The 23,316-nt window shown below is 38.1% G+C and overlaps 1 protein-coding gene and 1 pseudogene across 1 annotated transcript; both read left to right on the top strand.

Annotated features, from left to right (window-relative positions):
- The first annotated feature begins 1,086 nt into the window (after positions 1 to 1,086).
- Positions 1,087 to 2,614, top strand: LOC143583499 (uncharacterized; annotated as a pseudogene).
- Positions 2,615 to 5,554: 2,940 nt separating this feature from the next.
- On the top strand, positions 5,555 to 7,343 carry LOC143583498 (psbP domain-containing protein 7, chloroplastic-like). Its single transcript, XM_077065791.1, has 3 exons — positions 5,555 to 5,842; positions 5,910 to 6,114; positions 6,921 to 7,343. The coding sequence occupies exons 1-3, from the start codon at positions 5,563 to 5,565 to the stop codon at positions 7,231 to 7,233; spliced, it is 798 nt and encodes a 265-aa protein (XP_076921906.1). The 5' UTR covers positions 5,555 to 5,562; the 3' UTR covers positions 7,234 to 7,343.
- Positions 7,344 to 23,316: the final 15,973 nt, after the last annotated feature.

Raw genomic sequence — 23,316 nt, 5'->3', positions numbered from 1 at the left:
AATGATGCGTCCAAACCATTATGACAATAAGTCTAAGGTCATCTTTAATTTAATGGATGCATAAATAATCGTCCTACAATGTACACATATTATCCAAGGGTGGTTGTTTCGACATAAACACAATGTGAAAACAATCAAGTTTTGGATTGCCATATTTAAGCTATTTAATAATGTGGTTGTGTTCGGTTAACCTGCTTAATTGAAAGTGTATCTTTGACATGCCTAATCTATAAATATAACATACATCGACATGCTAGCTGTTTTAACACATATTTTACGACCCACAAACCTCGGTTAAAACGTTTTTTTATTACTATTCACCAATTTGGTTGACATAATTAAACGAAACATGTTAAATAAGTAGTATTTACTATTTAGGTTTTTGATTTTTTGATTTGGGTGGCTGTAATATTGTGGCTAGCTGGTGCTTATATATATATATATTATATGAAATCTTAGTTGGTCGTTAAAGAAAAACTATTTAGGTTTATGTTTTTAGACTATGATTGATTTTCTTTATACACAAACATAATGTGTTTTCTGATTTGAGTGGAGGTAGACATCATTTTGGGACCGATGAACCGATTTCCAACTTGACCCAGCCCCATCTCAAACAGGTTTAGTACAAGGCACTCCCCATCAGCTCGTGATCATGATCAGTTCGTAATCTAGTTCCTTTAAATCAGAAATCGGTTTGGACCCAACCCGATTTAAATACATGAAAAAAAAAACCGTTTCTTTTTTTTTCGCCCTATTCAAATTGGTTTGAGATATAATTATAACCCGTTTTAAAGATGTTAAGTGTTGGATTCGAGTAAACACCTAGAAGGCAAATGGGCCAGCAGCGGATTCAAATCCACAAAAACCTAAAAATGGTTTCGCAAACAACTGAACTGGTTCACCACCCACAACACAACACAACACAACACAACACAACACACCGACGTAAAACCCTTCACCACCACTAAATCCGCCTACGTTAAACCCTCCACCACAATGCAATTCAGGTACGCTTAACCTTCATCTAGAGCTTCCATATTTCAATTCGAATAACCCAGATATGATTCTGATCTGAGATTCGAAAATATGCTCTCGCTGCGCCTAGGCCGCAGATTAACAACCATTGCAGCAGCAGCCTCCGTTACATCCTCCAACAATAATAATAATATTAAGAAACCCCTCATTTTAGACCCACCGCCGGCACTAATTAAGCTTAAGGCAGAAAGAAACCCTGATAAATTATTTCAATTGTTCATGGTTAATGCCACTAACTGGGTTCTAATCGAAAACCACTACGCCTTTGAGGATACGGTGTCTCGCCAAGCCGGGGCGGCTCGCTTTGATTACGTTGAGGAGTTACTTGAGCATCAGAAGACGTTGAAACAGGGTCGCCGCGAAGGGTTTGTGATGAGGATTATTATGTTATATGGAAAATCTGGAATGATTAAACATGCTATTAATACGTATAAAGATATGCACATCTACGGTTGTAATCGCACCGTTAAATCATTTAATGCTGTTCTTAAAGTCTTGTCGCAGACAGGGGATTTGGAAGCTTTCGAGTCGTTTTTTGGTGACGTTCGTTTACAATATGTTAAATTAGATGTGATTTCTTTAAACATCATGATAGACGCGTTTTGTCGAATGGGTATGCCTGATAAAGCTTGTATTTTGATGGGCGAGATGGAAAAATCAGGGATCAGACCAGATGTGGTCACGTATACAACTCTAATATCTGCTTTTTATAAACTCAACCGAGCAGAAATCGGGAATGGTATTTGGAATCTTATGGTGATGAGAGGTTGTTTACCGAATCTTGCGACTTTTAATGCTCGGGTTCAGTTTTTAGTGTCTAGAGGACGCGCGTGACAGGCTAATAGTTTAATGGGAATGATGAGGTATATTGGGATAACGCCTGATGAGGCTACGTTTAATTTGGTGATAAAAGGGTTTTGCAGAGCGGGCTATCTTGATATGGCGAAAAGGGTTTATTCTGCTTTACATGATGAGGGTTATAAACCAAATGCTAGAATTTATCAAACAATGATGCATTATTTATGTAGAGAAGGTGAGTTTGATGCCGCACATACAATGTGCAAAAATAGTATGGAAAATAATTGGTTTCCGAGTGTTGATTGTATTTATGAACTACTTCAGGGGTTGCAGAGTATTGGGAAGGTAAACAAGGCTAGTGTTATTATAAGTTTGGTGCGTAAACGAACGCCTTCATTTTCTGAAAAACAGTTGAGAATAATGGAATCTTTTTTGAAAAAGAGTTGACATTGGTGTAGAAAAGCTGGTGTTTTTTGTATAGTTTTTGAAATGGTTAGTTGGAGATTCGTTTTTGATGGATAAATATCCACGAAAGAGATAGTCTAGCGTGTTAGGTGAATTTGTTGTACCATCTTAATAAGATTTTAGATGGGGATTTGACGATAGTCAGCTTGAGTTCTTAAAAGTTTTGTTCTTTTACCCTTTTCTCGTATAAGTTAAATTTTTATATATAGTTATTGCAATTTTACTATGTTGTTAGATAGTTGCTGTTGTAACTTTGATTAAGCCTGACAAACTGGACAGGTCGCGTGGTTTGGGTGACGTCACCAAAGTAGGTTTTGGTCAGAAACGGGTCTGCGTCGATGAATTCTGATAAAAATGGGCTTTTTTAAAAAAGTATCAATCTGGTTTGGGTCAAAATGAGTTCCAGCCAAAATGGAGTCAAGTTGAAATGAGCCATTTTAGAAAAAAAAAAATACCAAATTAGTTTCACCTGCTATATCTTTATGATGCTCGTGATAACAGTAAAGGTGGCAGTGAGCGTGTCAGTGGCAATGGCAGAGAAGTTAGTAAGTTAGACTCATTGTCTGATTCGGGTAAATCCATATGAACCCTTTACAAATTTTTGCTCAAATTAGCCCATGCATATATATTTTTAATAGTAATGCATATCCAAGTTATCATTTTGTAAGGGTGGAGGATACCCTAATGAATATTTGTAACAAGCATATTATTGCATGCTTGCGATGGTAAAAAAAACTGTTGACTGGATGAAAGGTTGGCAGTGAAGGGCAAGGAAACAAGGCATTCTGACAGGTGGGGCATATACTCAATTTCCAAGGTTCGTACGCTTTCAGCATTCTTTCGTTTCACTAGGTACCAGTATTATTGTTATCATATCATCAATGTTTTAACTGCAACTGTTGATGTGGGTATAATCCCTTGTTACCTGTTGAACAACTCAGATATAGAACTTTTTCAATCATTTTTCTACTAGTTCTTGATTAATCCACATATGATTTATGCTCATGTTTCTTATACTTTAATTTGCTTTACAGTAGCCATTTAAACTTTAAAAACAAATTTTAAAGGTGGAGTTTAACAAGAAAAATGATTAAAATCAGAAGGAAGGACTATTTTAAAACTTTTGCTACTGATTATATAATATTAAATGTTATATAGTAGCTTATGTTAAGAATAGTATTATTTTTCTTACAGATAATATATTTTCATTTTTTTCATTAAAGAGCGCTCTTTTTGTTAGGCCATCGCCTTTTTGCGCCTAGGCCCCAGGTGAGGCCTATCCGCCTTGAGTGCGCTTAGCGCATTTGGTAACTATGATGCATATACACTATGAACTTAAGCATATATCTTTAGTTTTTTTTTTTGTTTTTATTAACCATTCATATTTAGTTATTATTTCATCTAACATATTTTGAATATTAATTGTTTATTGGATTACATCGAAACAGAAGGCAAGCGGGCAACAAGCTGCGCCGCTACTCCTTTTTGAATCGCAAAACCCAATCTTTTAAAAACTATATTTGCTGATCTTGGAGTCATAACATTACTATGTATGACCCGCTGAACACGGGTAAGTAGCTCTACAGCTTCAGGCGCGAGGAAACCAAAAGTGTCAAAAGCAAAAGGAATAAATACATGTTGGTTGTCAAGACACGCCTTTTCATGTTTTGCCACCTTACCTGAAGTAGCTTTTAATGCGGCTTGACCGACCGCGAAACCACTACTCCTTAAGCCCACCAAAGGAGAAACCTCTGTTAAATCCACACACACGTGTTTCCCTCCTATCAATCCAAACACCAAAATGTCAGCTGGTTGAAGAGATGATCTTCCTTCCGACGGGTTATAAATTTGTATATTCCTTGTTTGACCAACTCTGTTGTGAACTTGTAGATCTGCATTTTCCCCATTTGACCAATCCTGATAACACCAATCTTCTTGTTGTAATATAAAGCTGGATCTCCCTGTGATTTGGTTGTGTTGTGCGCTACATGGTTATTGCTGCAATTGATGTTATTTAAGGTATTAGTTTAGTTTTGCGTTTCACCATAATTGATTGAATTCATGGTGAATGCTGTTTACTGCTTTGTTATCGGGGGCTAATTTGAACAACAGTTGGCCTTTCTATAGTGTACCCAAAATATGTGTAATCAGGTGTTATAAGCGTAATTTCAACTTTTTTACTTTTCTGCGTATGCATGTTGTTACATTGGGTGCTTTACTTATCATTGACCAGTTGTATGAGAGATATTTTGTGGTTCTTGAATTTCTTTGGGTTGAACAAGGCTCCTATTTGCCCTGTTCAACATAAATTCATATTGTTTTGAACTCTGACATGTCGAGAAATAAACACTTCTCATTGCCGTCTGCATTATCTTTAACTTTGATCTTCAAGAACAACTCTTTATCATTGGTAACTTCTTTCATCGAGTAAAAGGTTTCTTCATCAACAGCAATTTGTTATTGGTAGCAGGATCCTTGTTTCTTCGGTGGTAATATACCTTATGCGGTAACTCTTTGTTAACACAACTTTCACACCATCACCGACTCTCTTTGACAAGAGCTTCTCGTCAATGCCGGCTACTAATTACTGTCACTCATAAATACTTGAGAGGTTTGTAATCATCAATTCTTAGAAAATATAATCACAACAAAGTACGACTTACATGTAAAAAGACCGTCTTGAGAAGTTACATAAAGTTACATGATTACCAACAAGTGTCAACTGTCGAAGGTCACTATTATACATTGTTATCAACGTTTATGTTTTCAAACCACAAATTTTTTGAAATGTTTATTGTTTAAATTTAGAAGTGCGTTCGCATGCTAAAAAAATTTGGTGCTCTTCCCTCAAATTCATTCTACTTCTAAACAGCTTTTTTTCATCATTAGTTGAGTTATTGTCAATTTAAGGGTGAGCATAAATTAGGTAAGATACCATGATACTTGAACCGATCACATCTGGTTATATTACAATAGGATCGGTTCTCGGGTCTTAAAAATACCATTAAACAGGAGCATGAACCTGAAAAAACCAAAACATATTTCACTCGCTTCTTTACAATAGGATCAATTATCAAGTGTTAAAAGAATATCTGTAGTTCATTTTTACGGGTCTGACCAGTTTTCTAAATTTCTACATATTTTTCTTTGAAAAAACAAGTTCAATATGACGTGGCATTGCATAATATACAAAAGAAAGAAAGAAAGAAAGAAAGAAAGAAAGAAAGAAAGATAAGGTTTAATCAGAAACCACCAGTCATTCCGATGGCAATTCAACACAACTTCCCTTATCGGACTTACATGACTCAACAAAATCCCAAAGGCACCTCGCCGGAGATTCCCACCGCCGACCCATTCCAGCCATTCAGACGCCGGCTTCTCACCGGCATTGGCTCAGCTTCTTTAGTTGCCGTCGGCGCTAACTTTGCCGGAACTACAAGTTTTCTCCTCGGTTTGTCGCCGGAATATTCCCGGAATCTCAAACTTGATGTGCTTTATCCCATCAAAGGCTACAGTCGGTGCATTTATTCTGAACAAGGATTTGGTAATCACTAATTAATAATATTTTTTTGTGCTTGACTCGTTGACTTTGCTGTAATGGTCTTTATTAGAATTTATATACCCACAAAATTGGGTTGGAGATCAGACATTATTGTATAGAGCAGCTGGGAAGGCGGAGATGGAAAGATCACTGGACCCGCCGCCTGTGAACCGCCGCAGGAGTGTCAACGAACCGGTTGTTGCCTTCGGCCCGCCAGGCTCGAGTGGAGAACTCAACGTTAGCGTCATCGTTTCCCCTGTCTCGCCCGATTTCTCGTAAGTTGTATCTTATTCGGCTTCTTTCGAGCTCTAATTGTAAAGCTTGAGCTCGATAGTTTGCTTGTTTTTTTATATTTATACATATTTAAATTACTTTATACAAATTTATAATTATATCTTTATATAATGTAATATAAATTACTTAGTTATATCATAATAATAATAATAATACTTATTAAGTAAATATGTATTTGCCATATTAGCAGTTCACGTCATTGTATTTTTCCACATAATCATCCGTGCAAGCAATCACATCATCGCAAACTGATTTGGTTAGACTCTGTTAGAAAAAGAAAAAAAAAAGCTTGGTGGAGGAACATTGGTTGAAAGCTGGGACTGTCCTGCTACATTTCTTAAGTTGCGCTTAGCGACGATATTGGGATTACAGATCTAATATCCCTGCAATATATTAAATTAGATTTATATAAATAATAGGTTGGTTTAAACTTGTGAGCCTACTTCAGCTTGATGGGTGTAGCTTAGACTCGTTAAAACTCAAAATCGATTCAAGCTGTTAACGAGTCGATTGCGAGTAGCTCACAAGCAAGTTACTCGCTTAACCTCTACGCTAAACAAAAAAGAAATGTAAAGTTGACCTAAAAAGTCAAACATGCTTTTTTAATAAATCAAGTTTGATCATGTATCAATAAAAGGTTAAAATCATACTTTGCAACAAAATTTTATCTTGGGAAATTGAAGATTGATTTGCAAATGAAATAGTTAACTTTGACTTAAAAAGTCAAGGTTCTTACACTATATTAGCAATTGTATGCATATGAACCAAATCAAGTTATTGTTGATAGAATTGAAGCATTTGGAGGTCCGGAGGAAGTAGGAGAAGCTATTGTACGAACAATCACAGGGTCAAACCGACAGCCTGACGTTAAAGGAACGCTTATAAGGTCAAACCTTAGAGAAGATGTCATGAAGAAAGTCAAATACTATGTGTTGGAATTCACGGTAGAAAGCCCTTTGTTTAGGCGGCACAATGTGGCTGTTTGTTGCACTCGTGGTGGCCGTTTATTCACTCTCAATGCTCAAACACCGGAATCTTCATGGCCCGAGCTAAGATCGGACTTTTACCGGATTACGGATTCTTTTAACCTAACTTTATAGTTCATGAATGTGTGGGTTAGCGGATAGATTAATAACTCTTTTTGCCTTGATAATGCAGTTGAAACTTGAAAGTGAATACAACTCACACACATTGTAGATTTGTATCATGGTGTGGATATTGATTGGTTGCATTGGTTAAGTTGACTTGTTAAATCTGGTCACTTAAACTAATGATGTTTCCCTAAAATTTTGATTTGTCTTGTTGGCTTCGGTCGATTTGAAATGATATTGTTATCTTAAACTAGTGTTTTGCCCTACGCGATACCCAGCCAATAATAAACCCATGCGTTGTTGGTCCCGGGCGTTGAGGCGGTAAGTCGATGTGAATCCGGTTGGTTTCAGTTACGTGCGTTATGATATCGGAACTAAAAAGCAAAAATAAAAGAAAAGCATATAAAATTTGAGGTGGACTAATTGGGTGGAGTCGGTCGGTAAAACCCGGGCGTTGTCGATCTTGAACGTTGAGGTTGTGAGTCTATGCAAATTTGGCCGATTTCCGTCACATTCGTCACGGTACCGGAACTAAAACAAAAAAAATGACATTCAGTAGATTTTTGTTATCTTCGTTAAGGTACTGGAATTAAAACAAAATGCGGTGAGTCTTGAATTCGGTCGATTTTCGTCATGTTCGTTACAATACGACTTCTAAAACAAAAAAGGCAGAAAAAAAGGCCTTCGGTCGATTTTCATTACGATAGCGAAAGTAAAAGAACAACAAAATGCTGTGAAACATCAGTGTTGAAACTCGAGTGTTCGTAAAACCCGAGCGTTATAACGGTGAGTCGACGCGAATTCGGACATTATCGATTACGCTCTTTCCGGTATAGAAACCGTTGGCAAAACCTGAACGTTAAAACCTAAAAAATTAACAGCGTTGAAACTCGGGTGTTCATAAAATCCGACCGTTATGACCGTGAGTCGACGCGAATTTGAACATTATCGATTATGCTCGTTATGGTATACCGTTGGCAAAACCTGAATGTTAAAACCCAAAAAATAACATCGTTGAAACTCAGGTGTTCGCAAAACCCGAGCGTTATGACGATGAGTCAACGCGAATTCAAATATTATCGATTACGCTCGTTACGGTACCATTGGCAAAACCTGAACGTTAAAACCCAAAAACTAAATTCGTCAAATTAACATATAAAAATATTAGCATATAAAAAATATTAAATAATTGATATTTATTTGGTCGGTAAACTTGGGTGGTGGTAAGCCCAAGCGTTGTCAGTCTCGAGCATTAACGCGGTAACTCGACACGAGTTTGGTTGGTTCCGGTTACTTTCGTTACGGTACCAGAGCTAAAAAACGGAAAAAAATATAAAAATTGAGGTGGACCAATAGTGCGGCGTCAGTCGGTAAAATTGGGCGTTGGTAAAACCTGTGTGTCGTATGCCCCGGCCGTTAAGGTTGTGAGTCTATGCGAATTCGTTTGATTTTTCTATTATATTCGTTATGATACCGAAACTTAAAAAAAACAAAATTCAATAGCAAATATGATGCCGCTAAATAGCTCAATCCACACTTACCAACACCAAAATTAGTAATTGTTATATATATATAATAGTATATGTAGTTTCTTGTACAACAAAGGTCAGAATAATCAAAGTTCACCATGCTTTTTTTTTTCTTCTACCAACAAAGTTGCAATTTCTTTAAAATATAGTCATAATGAGTTTTCATGATTACCAAAATAAGTCTGTAATATATATAAATGAAATATTTAAAATCTCTTTGGTTGTTCTTTAAATTTTCTTAAGTCATTAGATTATTCATTTGTAAATGGAGGTTTATCATGCATTTGACTTGAATTCTAAGGTATGAGTCTCACCAAACCCAGATAGCTTTTAAACAGGTTATAAAATCTCACTAAATAAAAAAGTAATATTACCAAATATTTAATATGAAAATCCTGTAAAATAGGGATATATTAAAAATTAATATCAGATTTTTTAAAAAAAATATATATTATTTATAATAAGAAATAATTTTATAGTAAAAAAAATAAGCGGGTCATGGGTCATCAAATCCAGATAGCTTTTAAACGGGTTATAACATATCATTTATTTGTGAAACCCTTTCATCATCAAACCCTTTCTTACAATAAAAAAAATAAAACCCAAAAAATAAATATTAAGAAACAAAAAATGTAAAACAACCCCCGTAATATGAGAGATAAAACCTAGTATATAAATAAATTGAGTGTTAAATCCGTTCATTAAGACATATCACATTTATGGTTTTGCAATTTACTATTTATAGGGGCAATTTAATATATATCCTTGCAAATTTAAAAAATATCATATATATCGATTTAAATTTTAAAATATCATATATTTCCTCTCTGAAAATTGAATTATCAAATATATCCTTCTATAATAGTTAAAAATATCATATATATATATATATATATATATATATATATATATATATATATATATATATATAGGGTTAGGTTAAAATAAAAACACACTTGAGTTGTGAAAACTCTAGAAACCCATTCTCAACCACATGTTTTTAATTAAATATTAAATCTTGTGGTCCACAATTAAAGTTAATAAAAAATGGTAACATAAATATACCTTTTTTCTCTCTCCTAAAAACATATAAAAAAACTAGTAAAAAAATGTTAAAAAATAGCAAAAAAATTTTTTTTTAATGTTTCGATGTTTTGTATTAAATGTTATAACATATATTACATGTAACAAAAAAAAACGATGTTACATAGGGTTTTCGCGGGTTTTCACAACTCAAGTGGGTTTTCATTCTATACTTTGCCTATATATATATATATCCCTAAACCACAAAACCCTTAATTTAAACCCTAAACCCTAAATCTAAACCGCTAAACCCTAAACCCCCACACCCGAGCTAAGAAAACCTAACCCCCCACCTCCGACTAAAAAAACTAAACCCCACAAAACCTATAATATTACGTTTTTAGGACCGAAGACGGATGTGTAGGAACATTCGATTATGAGATCTACCAAACAATGTTATGTGCGGAAACCATAACAAGGTGAAAAACACAAAGACTTCTCTTTAAACTTCTCTTTTATTCATTGATAGTAGTAATAGTACAAAATATATGATAATTACAGGATCAGGTACATATTGGACAAAGGAACCGGAAGGTCAAATGAACACAAACACAAAACAACCTATATATAGGTAGTTTTGCACTTATGCAGTGCATATGATAGACGACGCATAAGTTATGCGTCGTGTAACTTATGCGGTGCATAAGTCTTTTTTGTGTTCAAAACGTTAGCGTACATTCCAAAGTCACTAGCTATCAACACCTACAACATAAGACCTAAGCACTAGATATTATGTACTAACAATTACTACAGTCGATAGGTACACTTGCATATCAAGTAGTCTAGAATTAGGAGAGTCTAGCTTTATAAATTTAAACTTGAGTGTCTTAGTTAGGTTAAGTTTTTATAGACTACCTTTAGCACGTCAGACTCGATGACCCGTTGATGATTATATTAATGTCATGAGTGAAAATAAGTTCAAGTATTGGCCAAATAAAAAAGCATCTCATTACATAACACGTATATACATATGTTGAATTCCCAAGGCATAATTTAACATGTAAAGATATATTTTATTAACTAAGCAAATCATAGATCTTAATTATATAAATTTTACCACAGTGACCTACCTGACTTAGATTTCTCAAGCTAATTTTTTTATAATTTTCCAATGCTACATACATCTATTTCAATGTCCTAACATAAAGTTTTGATTTGGTTCAATATCAATACTCAACCAAATCAAGCAAGACCAATTAGGTTAGCTTTATAACTCAAAGTATGAAGTTCCAGAAATGGTGTCAGCCCATTTGGACTCTCTAATAGTGTAACATTTTGGATTTTTCGTATTTGTATTCGTTTAAGTTTAAACCGATTTGGGAATGTAATTCGGATCTCCCGAACTATTTAAAACTTGTATTTTATTGGTATTTAACTTTTTTAACTTATTTTATAATTTCATAACTTTTAATCATGCCAAATAGTCCTTAACAACCTTTAAAATCGCTTAAAACGGCTAAAAATTGTATTTTCGGGGACTATAGGGACTAATTTTTCCAATTCTTTCCTATTTTTTTATTAAATTAATGAAACTTAAACTCCAATAAATGTTATTATAGATCACAAGACGTTTTCTTGTTGTACAAGTCAAAATCTCTATGTTATAATACCCGATTCTGTCATTTATTGATTATTCGGTTTCCTAAAATAGTTATTTCCTAATAAATAAGTCTTAACCCTTAATATTTAAACAAAGCATATCATAAAACTCTAAATTATTACTTTAATACCAGCGCCACACCTGTAATCCACGAAATTCTTCTTCCCCCATTGCCGGTTTCTTCAATTTATTCAAGCTTTCGTTGACTTTCAAGCTTCAAGACCCTTTGACCTCGATTATGTCTTGTTCCATTCATCGTTCGGGTAAGTTGTCTTCTTCAATATTTTAGATTTTGATATGTAGAACAAAATACTTCAATCAATTTTTCCGATTGAGGGAGTCTAGGTGGTCAATTAGACTCAAACTCGTTAAAGGGCAAAACAGTCAACAAGTTTGGTTATTCGTTTTCTCATGCTTCTGCTTAGAACCAACGTTCAGTCTAGAAGACTAATATTTTTGTAATGATATCTTAAGGCTACTGACCAAAACCCGACTTCCAACTCGCTGTTCGGATTCTGGTCAGTACCGACTCGCTTAAATCTTTAATTTAACATAACCAGAGATCTTGACGTCCGTTTGGATTGATTCCAGCGGCAACGAGTTTGTTTTTACTCATATTTTCATACAAAGTTTCAAGCTCATTTGGTTTATTTTGTTAGGTGCATTAACGGACGATCCGTTTACTTGTTAACTTGTTTATCATTATTATTATTCGCTTACCTATGAATCAAGGTGAGTTTTATCATTCCCCTATTTTACTAAATTTTCACAAGTTTTGGGGACATATGCATATTATCCGTATTTCGTATTATTTATATATCTCAAACAATAGCAAACGTGTAATTGTGTGTGATTTGATCAATGTAACGCCCATTACTTTCGGTTAAATGATTTAAGCTATGTAGAGTATGTACATCTCTCGGGATTTATCTAGCTTTCCTCGGGGACCTTCGCGTCATTCCGGTAAGTTAAATTAATTAAATTTTCATTCAAGTTGCTATATCTATCAAATTGGGGGACTAGAGTGTAACATATTGTTTTATATCACAAAACCCTTGCCCCCCTTTCTCCTTGGCCGATCGGAATAAAGCAGCAGACTTAGGGCTTCGTTTTTCTTTTTTTGCAGCCAATTCCAAGTGTAAAACTTCAATTCAAGGTTAGTCCAATGTTCCTACTAGTCTTATACACCTTAAACCATCTTTATATCTAGTGTATTGATCGTAAACCGCTTGTTTTAGGCTTACCGGGTGGCTGTCCATTCAAACACTTTCGGGGCTGTTTTGGTTAAGGTTTACACTCCATAATCTTCCTAGGTATGTCCAATGTAACATACTTTATAATCGTGTGCATTGGTGTTCGTTTGATTGGTCAACTAGTTGTAGATTGAAAGCTAGTATCGATTGTCCAGAATAGTGAATTGTTGCGTTTAACGCGAGGGTTGGAGTAATTAACGACCAATTCAGTTCGGGTAGCTTCGTTTTGATGTACGGGCTGTTGGAAAATTATTTTTATAAGTATTGGGGCTGAATTGGTTGTCGGTTACTCAAATGGGTCAGTACAACGTGTATTCGTGTTTATTGAATAGTTGGTGCATTGTACTTGCGAGTTACCAACCCATCCAACTCGTGTAGTGTCTTGTGGGCTAGTAGGCTGTGAATTTATCAAATTGGGTCCACACGGGGCTGAGCTGGATGTTAAGTGCCTAAACAACTCTTAAACGCGCATATCCGTCTCACCTAGCACTTCTGGGGGTAATTTGGGAATTCTTTATTCTCGGGAGTATCTAAGAGTTTTTTGGCATATACAAAGCCTCGGGGGCTGTTATAATTGAACTTGGTGAGGTTGAGGCTTTAGGTAACTCGAACCATGTTAGAACGCCTCGTAGGATAAACGAGTACTTTCGATATCGTTAGTAATTATTGTGTGTAATCCGACAGGCGTGTGAGTGGTGGGGATACTTAGGGGTTCTCTAGCTTGTGGTGGTTGTGTACCTCGTATCAGGTGAGTCCATGATGCCCCTTTTCACTCTTTTCAAGTTTTGGGCTAGCATACACACCTACTTGTTTTACCCGTTAAACTGTTAAATAATTGCTCATAGGTTTACTGGTAGTAATTTTATTTTAGATGCATCATACATATTACTTGTGACTTATACTTGTGAAAATATAATAGTTTGTCGTGACTTATACTTGTGAAAATATAATAGTTTGTCGAGATTAAGTCATAGTACATATAATTATACATATACCTATTGATGTGTGCACTTGATGAACTTACGTGTAATTGTGCCTATGGGTGTGTATTTGTATGGGTTGTGGCCGGGTCCAATATATTACTCGAGTGACGACTCGTGGTGAGAGGCTCGTGTTGCATACCCATGGGTCCAATATATTTCTCGAGTTACGACTCGTGGTGAGAGGCCCGTATTGTGTGGATTTCTGTATTTGGGTCCAATATATTACTCGAGTTACGACTCGTGGTGAGAGGCCCGTATTACTTATGGTTTTGCTACCGGGTCCAATATATTACTCGAGTCAAGAATCGTGGTGCGAGGCCCGTGTTAGCTTAAAATATTTTCAAAGGAAGGACAATTATTTATTTAATTACGATTTACAAGGTTGTTGTACTTTAAACCGATTATTAAACATTGAATTATATAAAACTTGAACTCACTCAGCTTTAGCTGACTTTTGTGTATGTTAGTTTGAGTTTCAGGTTAAGAAGAGGATGATTTCCGTTTGGACGTGCTCGAGACTACTTGGACGGTTGAAGGCATTATCTAGTCGGGGATATTAATAATGAAGACTGTTTATCTTTAATTATTATTAAATGTATAGTATACCCGGTTTTTGGGAATTTGTTTTTGACACTTATGATTTCCGCTGATTTTACACTCTGAACCGTTTTCGAAATAAAGTGAATTGATTTGGGTTTTAAACTTTTGTGAACTTTTGGTCATGATTACTAACTGTAGGATTCCCGAGATTCGGGGTCTTACAAGTTGGTATTAGAGCCAGGTTCGAAGGATCCGAGCATTCCCCAATGCTTGGACTCGAACTGTAAAAGAAAAGACTAGAAATGCCAACCACGAGTAGCAGCACGCCAAGAGGTAGTTTTAATTGTGTAGTCATTTTTATGAGTTTTAAAATTCCATTATGTGAATAATTGCTTAAGTGTTAGATAGAATGCTAATATGGTTAGGGGCGGGGGGTGCTTGGGATGGGCGAGTAAAGTAAACGACTAATTACACTTGATCAACGTCATTAGCAGTTTACCCTTACCTTACATGTTCTAAGTGCTACTTGTACTTGATTGTTTTAAAATTCTGTCTCTGTAGAAATAAGTCATGGTTGATACTCGTACAGCTAAGAGAGGGTGTCCTAGTGTTCGCGGTCGTGGTCATAAGCCACGTGCCGAGGCTGAGAGAGAGAACCCGACTCCACAGCAGGAAGAGACCCCAATCTAGGAAGAGGGGGATAATCCCATCTTAGATCCTGCTATGTGCGTGGCTATCGCGAATGAAGTTTACCAGGTCCTTCACAGTGCCATTACGGAGATCGTTGCTGAGGCTGTTAGGGCTATGGAGGAATCGATGGTTGGTAAGAGTTCGGATAAAGGAGAAAAGGGTAAGAAAACTCGTATTGAGGATGAGGTGATTGTACCAAGTGAGGATGAGGAGGAGGTTCGGGCTGTTAGTGTGTCTACTAGGGGTTGTTCGTATGGAGACTTCAAGAAATGTGATCCTCCTACTTTTGATGGTACCAAGGATGCGTCAGTAGCTCATCAGTGGGTGAGAGAAATGGAAACGGTATTGAGAATTAGTAAATGTAAAGGGGAGGACATGGTTACTTGTGCTACCGCCTCGTTTCGTTCTGAGGCGCTGTGTTGGTGGGATAATCTAGCTCAGGCTATGGGTGATCGTTCTATTAGGAGGATGACTTGGGAAGAGTTTAAGCAGTTGATTCTCGATCAGTTTTTTCCTCCACATGAATTGGATAAGATTGAGCAGGATTTCTTGGCCTTGGAGGCGGGTAATATGTCACACCGGGAGTATAACACAAAGTTTAACCAGATGGCCCGATTGTGTCCTGACTTGGTTACTCCTGAAACTAAGAGGATTAAGAAGTATGTGAAGGGTCTTCTGGTGGATATTCGTAGGGGCGTGGTGACCACCGACATGAGCTCTTTCCATTTGGTGATTACCCCAGCTGGTACTTTGTATGATCAGAGGGAGAAGATAGTGTCATCTGAAACTAAGAAGACTTGGAACTCGAATTCGAACTCCAATGGTAACCGGTTCGGGGGAAACAACTTTAATCCGGCAGGAAAGAGAGTGAAGACTGAGGCTTCAGATCATAGGGGGAGTGTGATGGTGGATAAGTGCAAGAAGTGTGGGAGACCTCATAGGGGGGAGTGCAGGCTTGGGTTAAACCCTATTTTCGTTGTGGGAAGAATGGACACCCCAACCATGAGTGTCCGACCCTGACTTGTTTATGATGTAGGGGGTCTGGGCACTTAGCATCCAACTGTCAGTTCGGTAGGGCCGGGGGGTCTGAGCAGGGGACTTCCTCAAGAGGGGGAACGGAAGAAATGCCGAAGGCCACGGCAAGGGCCTTCAACATATCCAAAAGGGAAGCGAAGGACGATGCGAACGTTGTTTCAGGTACTCCTTTCCATATTCATCCTTTATATTTTACCGTTTGTAATTCCTCATTCCTTTCGGAATCATATTTGTGATTGTTTAGCTAAGTGGTAGTATAATATTATCCCAGATACCTTTTTAATTGATGAATTGCAGGCTTCGGTCTTGTTTGATTTGGGTGCTAGTAGGAGTTTTGTGTCTACTGTTTTTTGTTCCGCGTTGAATAAATCACCCGAGCGTGTAGTCGACGTGTTTAAGGTGGAAGTCACCGTAGGAAAGTCTGTTTCTGTGTCTAGGGCTATTCAGGGTTTTTCCATCAAGTTGTCTGGGTATAAATTTCCAGTGCGGCTGTATTTGATGCCGCTAGGCTGTTTCGACGTGGTGCTGGGGATGGATTGGCTCGCTAGTGTTGATGCTCAGATTATCTGTGGTCAGAAACTGGTGCGTTTAAGGGCCCCGGATGGGACCCAAATTACTATTTTCGGTGATCGGAGTGGTGGGACACCACATATCATATCCATGCTTAAGGCGGGAAAACTTATGCAACGGGTTGCGGGGCGTATCTGGCGTATGCTATTGGCGTGAAAACCAAGGTGGCTACCGTCGGTGATGTTCCTATTGTTCGGGATTACCCAGATGCGTTCCAAGATGAATTCTTAGATGTGCTGCCGGATCGCGAGGTCGAATTCCAGATAGACCTTGTGCCTGGTGCAAAACCCGTTGCTTGAGCTCCTTATCTTCTAGCACCAAACGAAATGAAAGAACTTATGGCTCAATTGGAAGATCTGCTCGAAAAGGGCTTCATTCGACCGAGCATCTCACCTTGGGGTGCCCCGGTCTTGTTCTTCAAAAAGAAGGAAGGTAGTATGCGGTTGTGCATCGACTACCGTGAACTGAATAAACTTACCTTGAAAAACCGGTACCCTCTACCAAGGATCGATGACTTATTTGATCAGCTCCAAGGAGCTAGTTGGTTCTCGAAGATCGACCTTAGTTCAGGGTATCATCAGTTGAAACTTCATGAGGAAGATATTCCTAAGACTGCTTTCTGTACTCGTTACGGACACTATGCGTGTCTCATGATGTCCTTCGGTTTGACCGATGCGCCGGCGGCGTTAATGGATCTTATGAACCGGGTGTGTAGGCCGATGCTTGATTGTTCTGTTATTGTGTTCATCGACGACATTCTTGTGTATTCCAAAAGCGAATCAAATCACGCCCGTCATCTAATGGAAGTTTTGGAAGCTCTGCGAAAGAATAAGTTGTACACGAAATTTTCTAAGTGTTCTTTTTGGTTACGCGAGGTTCAGTTCTTAGGTCATGTTATTAACCCGAGCGGTATTTTGGTGGACCCTGCGAAGGTGGAAGCCGTAAACAAATGGGAGTCCTCTAGGTCTCCATCTGAAATCTGTAGTTTTCTGGGCTTGGCCGCTTTATTCCTGACTTTTCGAAAATCGCTTCATTATTGACCAAGTTGACTAAGAAGAGCGTTAAGTTTGTTTGGGGTACTGAGCAAGAGGAAGCTTTTCTTGAATTAAAGAACAGGTTGACGCATGCTCTGAATTTAGCGTTGCTCGATGGCATTGATGATCTGGTTGTCTATTCTGATGCTTCTTACCAGGGGCTTAGGTGTGTTCTTATGCAGCGGGATCGAGTCATAGCTTATGCCTTGTGGCAGTTGAAGCCTCATGAGGCGAATTATCCTACCTATGATCTAGAATTGGCGAGCGCTTATGTTGTGGAGACATTATTTGTATGGTATCTCTTGTGTCATCTATACCGATCATAAAAGTCTAAAGTATTTCTTCGAGCAAAAGGAACTGAATATGTGGCAGCGTCGGTGGCTAGAATTGATTAAGGATTATGATCTGGAGATTATGTACCATCCCGGTAAGGCTAACGTGGTAGCAGACGTGTTGAGCCGGAAAGAGAGACCGAAACCCATTCGTGTTAAATCTTACCAGCTTATTCTCAAACACGATATTTTGAAACAGATAGCCAGCGTTCAGAATGAGGCTTTACAGGTGGAGTGGATTATGTCAGAGCGTATTTGGGGTCAGGAAAAATTGCTGGAAGACGTCGGTGACGGGGTGAAGTATAAAGATGGTCGTTTATGGGTACCCAGGTATGGGGGTTTCAGGAGTAAGATCCTTGATGAAACACACAATTTGCGCTATTCCATTCATCCGGGCGCGACTAAGATGTACCAACATCTAAGATCCTTGATGAAGCACACAAGTCGCGCTATTCCATTCATCCGGGTGCGACTAAGATGTACCAAGATCTAAAGATGAATTACTGGTGGCCCGCGATGAAGTATGAGGTGGCTCAATATATGAGTAAATGTTTGACATGTTTGCAGGTTAAGGCTGAGCACCAGAAGCCTTTTGGGAAACTTCAACCCCTGGAAATACCTGAGTGGAAATGGGAGCATCTTACGATGGATTTTGTGATTAAACTGCCTCGTACTCCTAGGGGTAATTATGACACCATCTGGGTAATCGTGGATAGATTGACTAAGAGCGCTCACTATTTTCCGATTCGAGAGACTTATAATTCCGAACAGTTAGCCAATGTGTTTATTCGTGAGATTGGTTCTAGGCACGGGGTGCCTGTATCTATTGTTTCGGATAGGGATACGCATTTTACCTCTAGGTTTTGGAAGAAGTTTCATGAGGAAATGGGTACCAAACTCCTCATTAGTACTGCTTATCACCCGCAGACGGATGGTCAATCCGAGAGGACCATACAGACTCTCAAGGATATGTTGCGAGCTTGTGTGATCGATTTTGGTGGTAGTTGGGATCGTCCCTTACCGTTGGTCGAGTTTTCTTATAATAACAGTTATCACGCCACTATTGGGATGCCGCCGTTTAAGATGTCGTACGGGCGTAGGTGTAGGACTCCAGTCTGTTGGGGCTCCATCGGTCAGAAATAGTTGGGTAGTTTGGAGGTGGTCGAGGTTACGAATGAGAAGCTGGATAAGATTAAGGCTTTTATGAAGGCCGCTCAGGATCACCAAAAGTCATATGCGGATAAAAGGCGAAGGCCTATTGTGTTTGAGGCTGGTGATCAGGTTATGTTAAAAGTTTCTCCTTGGAAGGGTGTCATTCGTTTTCGCAAGAAGGGGAAGCTTAGTCCGAGGTTCATAGGCCCGTTTCGTATCTTGTCCCGTGTTGGCAAGGTGGCGTATAGGCTGGATTTGCCCGACGAGCTCGCTGGGATTCATCCTACTTTCCACATATCTCATCTGAGGAAATGTTTGGCAGACGAGGAGGCCTATATGCCTCTTGGTGATATTGAGCTCGATAGTAAGTTGAATTACATTAAGGAACCTACCGCTATTCTTGACCGTCAGGAAAGGCGTTTGAGGAATAAGGTGGTCAGGCAGGTGAAGGTGCAGTGGATGCACCGTAGGGGCTCTGAGGCCACTTGGGAATCCAAGGATGAAATGATGAAATTCTACCCGCAGTTGTTCCTGTTGCATCGGGATTCGGGGACGAATCCCATTGTAAGGGGAGTAGACTTGTAACGCCCGTTACTTTCGGTTAAATGATTTAAGCTATGTAGAGTATGTATATCTCTCGGGATTTATCTAGCTTTCCTCGGGGACCTTTGCGTCATTCCGGTAGGTTAAATTAATTAACTTTTCATTCAAGTTGCTACATCTATCAAATTGAGGGAATAGAGTGTAACATATTGTTTTATATCAAAAAACCCTAGCCCCCCCCTTTCTCCTTGGCCGATCGGAATAGAGCAGCAGCCTTAGGGCTTCGTTTTTCTTTTTTTGCAGCCAATTCCAGGCGTAAAACTTCAATTCAAGGTTAGCCCAATGTTCCTACTAGTCTTATACACCTTAAACCATCTTTATATCTCGCGTATTGATCGTAAACCGCTTGTTTTAGGCTTATCGGGTGGCTGTCCATCAAGCACTTTCGGGGCTGTTTTGGTTAAGGTTTTTACTTCATAATCTTCCTAGGTATGTCCAATGTAACATACTTTATAATCGTGTGCATTGATGTTCGTTTGATTGGTCAACTAGTTGTAGATTGAAAGCTAGTATTCGGTTGTCTAGAATAGTGAATTGTTGCGTTTAACGCGAGGGTTGGAGTAATTAACGACCAATTCAGCTTGGGTTGCTTTGGTTTGATGTACGGGCTGTTGGAAAATTATTTTTATAAGTATTGGGGCTGAATTGGTTGTCAGTTACTCAAATGGGTCGGTACAACGCGTATTCGCGTTTATTAAATAGTTGGTGCGTTGTGCTTGCGAGTTACCGACCCATCCAACTCGTGTAGTGTCTTGTGGGCTAGTAGGCTGTGAATTTATCAAATTTGATCCACATGGCGCTGAGTTGGATGTTAAGTGCCTAAACAACTCTTAAACGTGCATATCCGTCTCACCTAGCACTTCCCGGGGAAATTTGGGAATTCCTTATTCCCAGGAGTATCTAAGGGTTATTTTGGCATAGACAAGGCCTCGGGGGCTGTTATAATTTATCAGGACCATGAATTGGGTGAAACCTTCTAAAAGGTTGACAAGAACACACCGACTCGATTACCCAAAAGGCCTGTTGAATATCCTGGCGGAATCAGGATATCAACGAGTGGGAACGAAGGAGTGAAAATAGCAAACACAAAACAATAGTAGATCATCAATAAAAGCACATTTAAAGACAAAGATTCACTGTATTAAATGATTCATTAATGAAACAGTGAAAGGAATATCTAGGGTCTCGTGTATGACGGCGTCGGCGGCTGTACGAGGAAACAAATAGAATATTTTTTTAGAATGTTTCTCTTATTCCATGTGTGCCAACCTGTAAATCTGTGCACTAAATGGAAACCTAGGACCCCTATTTATAGACCCTGACATTCCTTCTAGAAGTTCCTAATCATTACATAATGAAATATAAAATAATACAAGTGCTGAGTCCTCGAGCAAGGTAACAATCTTGCTCGAGTAAATTCATTATGCTAGGTATGCTCGATGAATGTCTTCGAGCATACTTTACTTAGAATATCTTCAGTGAAGATATTCTCCTCCAGCAAGCTTCATTCCTCTTGACTAATCTATGCTTTGCTCGAACTCATCCATCGTGCAAGCTCATTCTTCTTGATGTTTTCAGTCTTCTTATTCAGCAATTTTTAGCATGCTCGGATGTAAATCTTGCTCGGGGAACTGAATTATGCTCGAAGTCCTTGCTTTGATCACGTGACATCTTCTTATTGCATCCATGCTTGTCCCCATGTGCTCGATCATCCTGTGCTCTTAACACTTGGTTAAAACTTGTATGATCAAGCTGTTTACTCGATTGGCAATCCATGCTCGATAAAAGAATACTCTTGCTCGTTGAAGTGTAGCTTGCTCGAAGCCTTAATACTTAGAAGAATCAACCATTTAAGACACCTTGCTCGAAGTAGTAAAACCATGCTCGATCGTCTAGGCTTGCTCGAAGTCCATACTTAGCGGTTTTCTAAGGAGGTTGAGAAAATTCCAATCTTCCTTATCATAAATCCGACTCAACAATCTCCCCCTAGATTGGAACAAGCTTAGATGTACCAAAACATACCTACATATAGTTACGCATGTATCAGACATCAAAGATATATCATTTATGAACATGTCATTTCATTACATAAGTAGGAATTCTGCCTCTTGGGCATTACAAATTAAAGTCTTTACATCAAGTACAACTTAAACAAAAAATACAAGATAAACAGAAACAAAAGCTAATTATCATTTATCCCTTCTCCTCCTGCTCCCTGTATCAGATCTTTCTTTCATTCTCTTGACAAAGGCAGCCTTCTGTTTAATCATGTCAAGCTCTACAGCATCAGAGGAGTCATGAAAATTTAGCATCAATCAAGTCTTGAAGGTCTTGAGGATGCATAAATTTAAGATCTTCATCATGTCTTATCACTGCAATGGGTATGCCAGACTCATTTCTCAATGAAATTGAATCATTATGCTGATTGTAAGTTATGTACGTGATTCTCCCAAATTGCTGCACTAAAGAGTTTGGTTCCTGCATCACTTCTCTCATAGCTAAGCACTCTTTTAACGTCTTCCTTTTACCATGTGAGCTGCTTGCTTGAGACTTTCTTTTCTTTATCTCAAAGAGGGAGAGTCTTGAAATATGCACTTCATTTATCCTTTTGTTTCTTTTCTCCCACTCTGTCTGGCTTCGTATCTCTCTTCTTTTCTGTTGCAAGAATAGGAACCCCCTTTCTGCTTGTTCTTTTATAAATTTTGAGAGATCATTTCTTTGTCGACCAGATTGCTGACTTCTGATTTGATTGTCATGCAGTGTCAATTTAGCCATCTTGGTTAATTGTTCTTTTGTAAACTTTCTCAAGTCATCTCTGAATATGATGAGAGTTTACTCTTGATCTTCTGTTATAACTCTCAAGGTCTTTGACCTTTTATCAAAGAAGAGATGTGTGGGCAGATTCAAATTTCTTGGTTACTCGTGCCTCACACTCTCAAATCTCAAGGGAACTCAGCTAGTGCTTCCTTGTTGTGTTTGCTTTAACTTATCAAGTCCCTCTTCTACATACCATCTCTTGATAGTCTCATCAGTTTGTACGACTAGCCTTGACATTTTTGCTCCCTTTTTGTGTAGAGCACTCATCATTTCTGCTCGAACTTCTTCTTCGGCTCTCTTCTTCGCTTCCTGCAATTTTCTTTGTGTTTCAAGATACAGTTTCTGCTCTCTATTGTATATTTCCATTAATTGCTCATGAGGCATGTTTTGAAACTGTTCTTTCGTCATTCCTTTCTCCATGACAATCTTCTTTAACATATCTACCCTCTAAGGGTCTTCAAACCATCTCTTCACTTCTTCTTCTTTCCTTTTGGCGTCATCTCTTTCCCTTTGTAGTCTCATCTTCAACTCCTGTTCTCTCTCATAATTTTCTCGACTCTTCTGATCTTTGTGAGAGGCTTTTACAAGTTGAATTCTTCTTTTAAGTTCTTCAGGAGAGAGATTTATCAAGAAATTATAGCTGTAGCCGTATAGTTGAAGAAACTTGATATCATTGTGTTTAGCTTTTAATGCTTCATAGTTTGCTTCATCACTAGCTTTCTTTTCAGTTCTCTTTTTACTACTGTCCGATTCTTTTAATACCTTTTCACCCTCTACTTTCCCTTTTGACACCTTCTTCACATAGTCTGAGATGTCATCTATAAGAGCATTCCTGTATAGTCTATCTATTGTGTCAAAAGATTGTAAGTTA

The sequence above is a fragment of the Bidens hawaiensis genome, unplaced genomic scaffold (assembly GCF_021521415.1).
Source record: "Bidens hawaiensis isolate Kalapana, Puna unplaced genomic scaffold, B.hawaiensis_p1.1 tig00032431_1, whole genome shotgun sequence".
Lineage (NCBI taxonomy): Eukaryota > Viridiplantae > Streptophyta > Magnoliopsida > Asterales > Asteraceae > Bidens > Bidens hawaiensis.
Note: the sequence above shows the minus strand (reverse complement) of the source record. Positions and strands in the feature narration are given on the sequence as shown.

Bases quoted from the DNA above. Each gene is read 5' to 3' on its own strand.
- LOC143583498 (XM_077065791.1), top strand. From the start codon at position 5,563: ATGGCAATTCAACACAACTTCCCTTATCGGACTTACATGACTCAACAA. The intron at 5,843-5,909 runs GTAATCACTAAT...GGTCTTTATTAG, and splicing joins TTATTCTGAACAAGGATTTG to AATTTATATACCCACAAAAT. The intron at 6,115-6,920 runs GTAAGTTGTATC...TATTGTTGATAG, and splicing joins CCTGTCTCGCCCGATTTCTC to AATTGAAGCATTTGGAGGTC.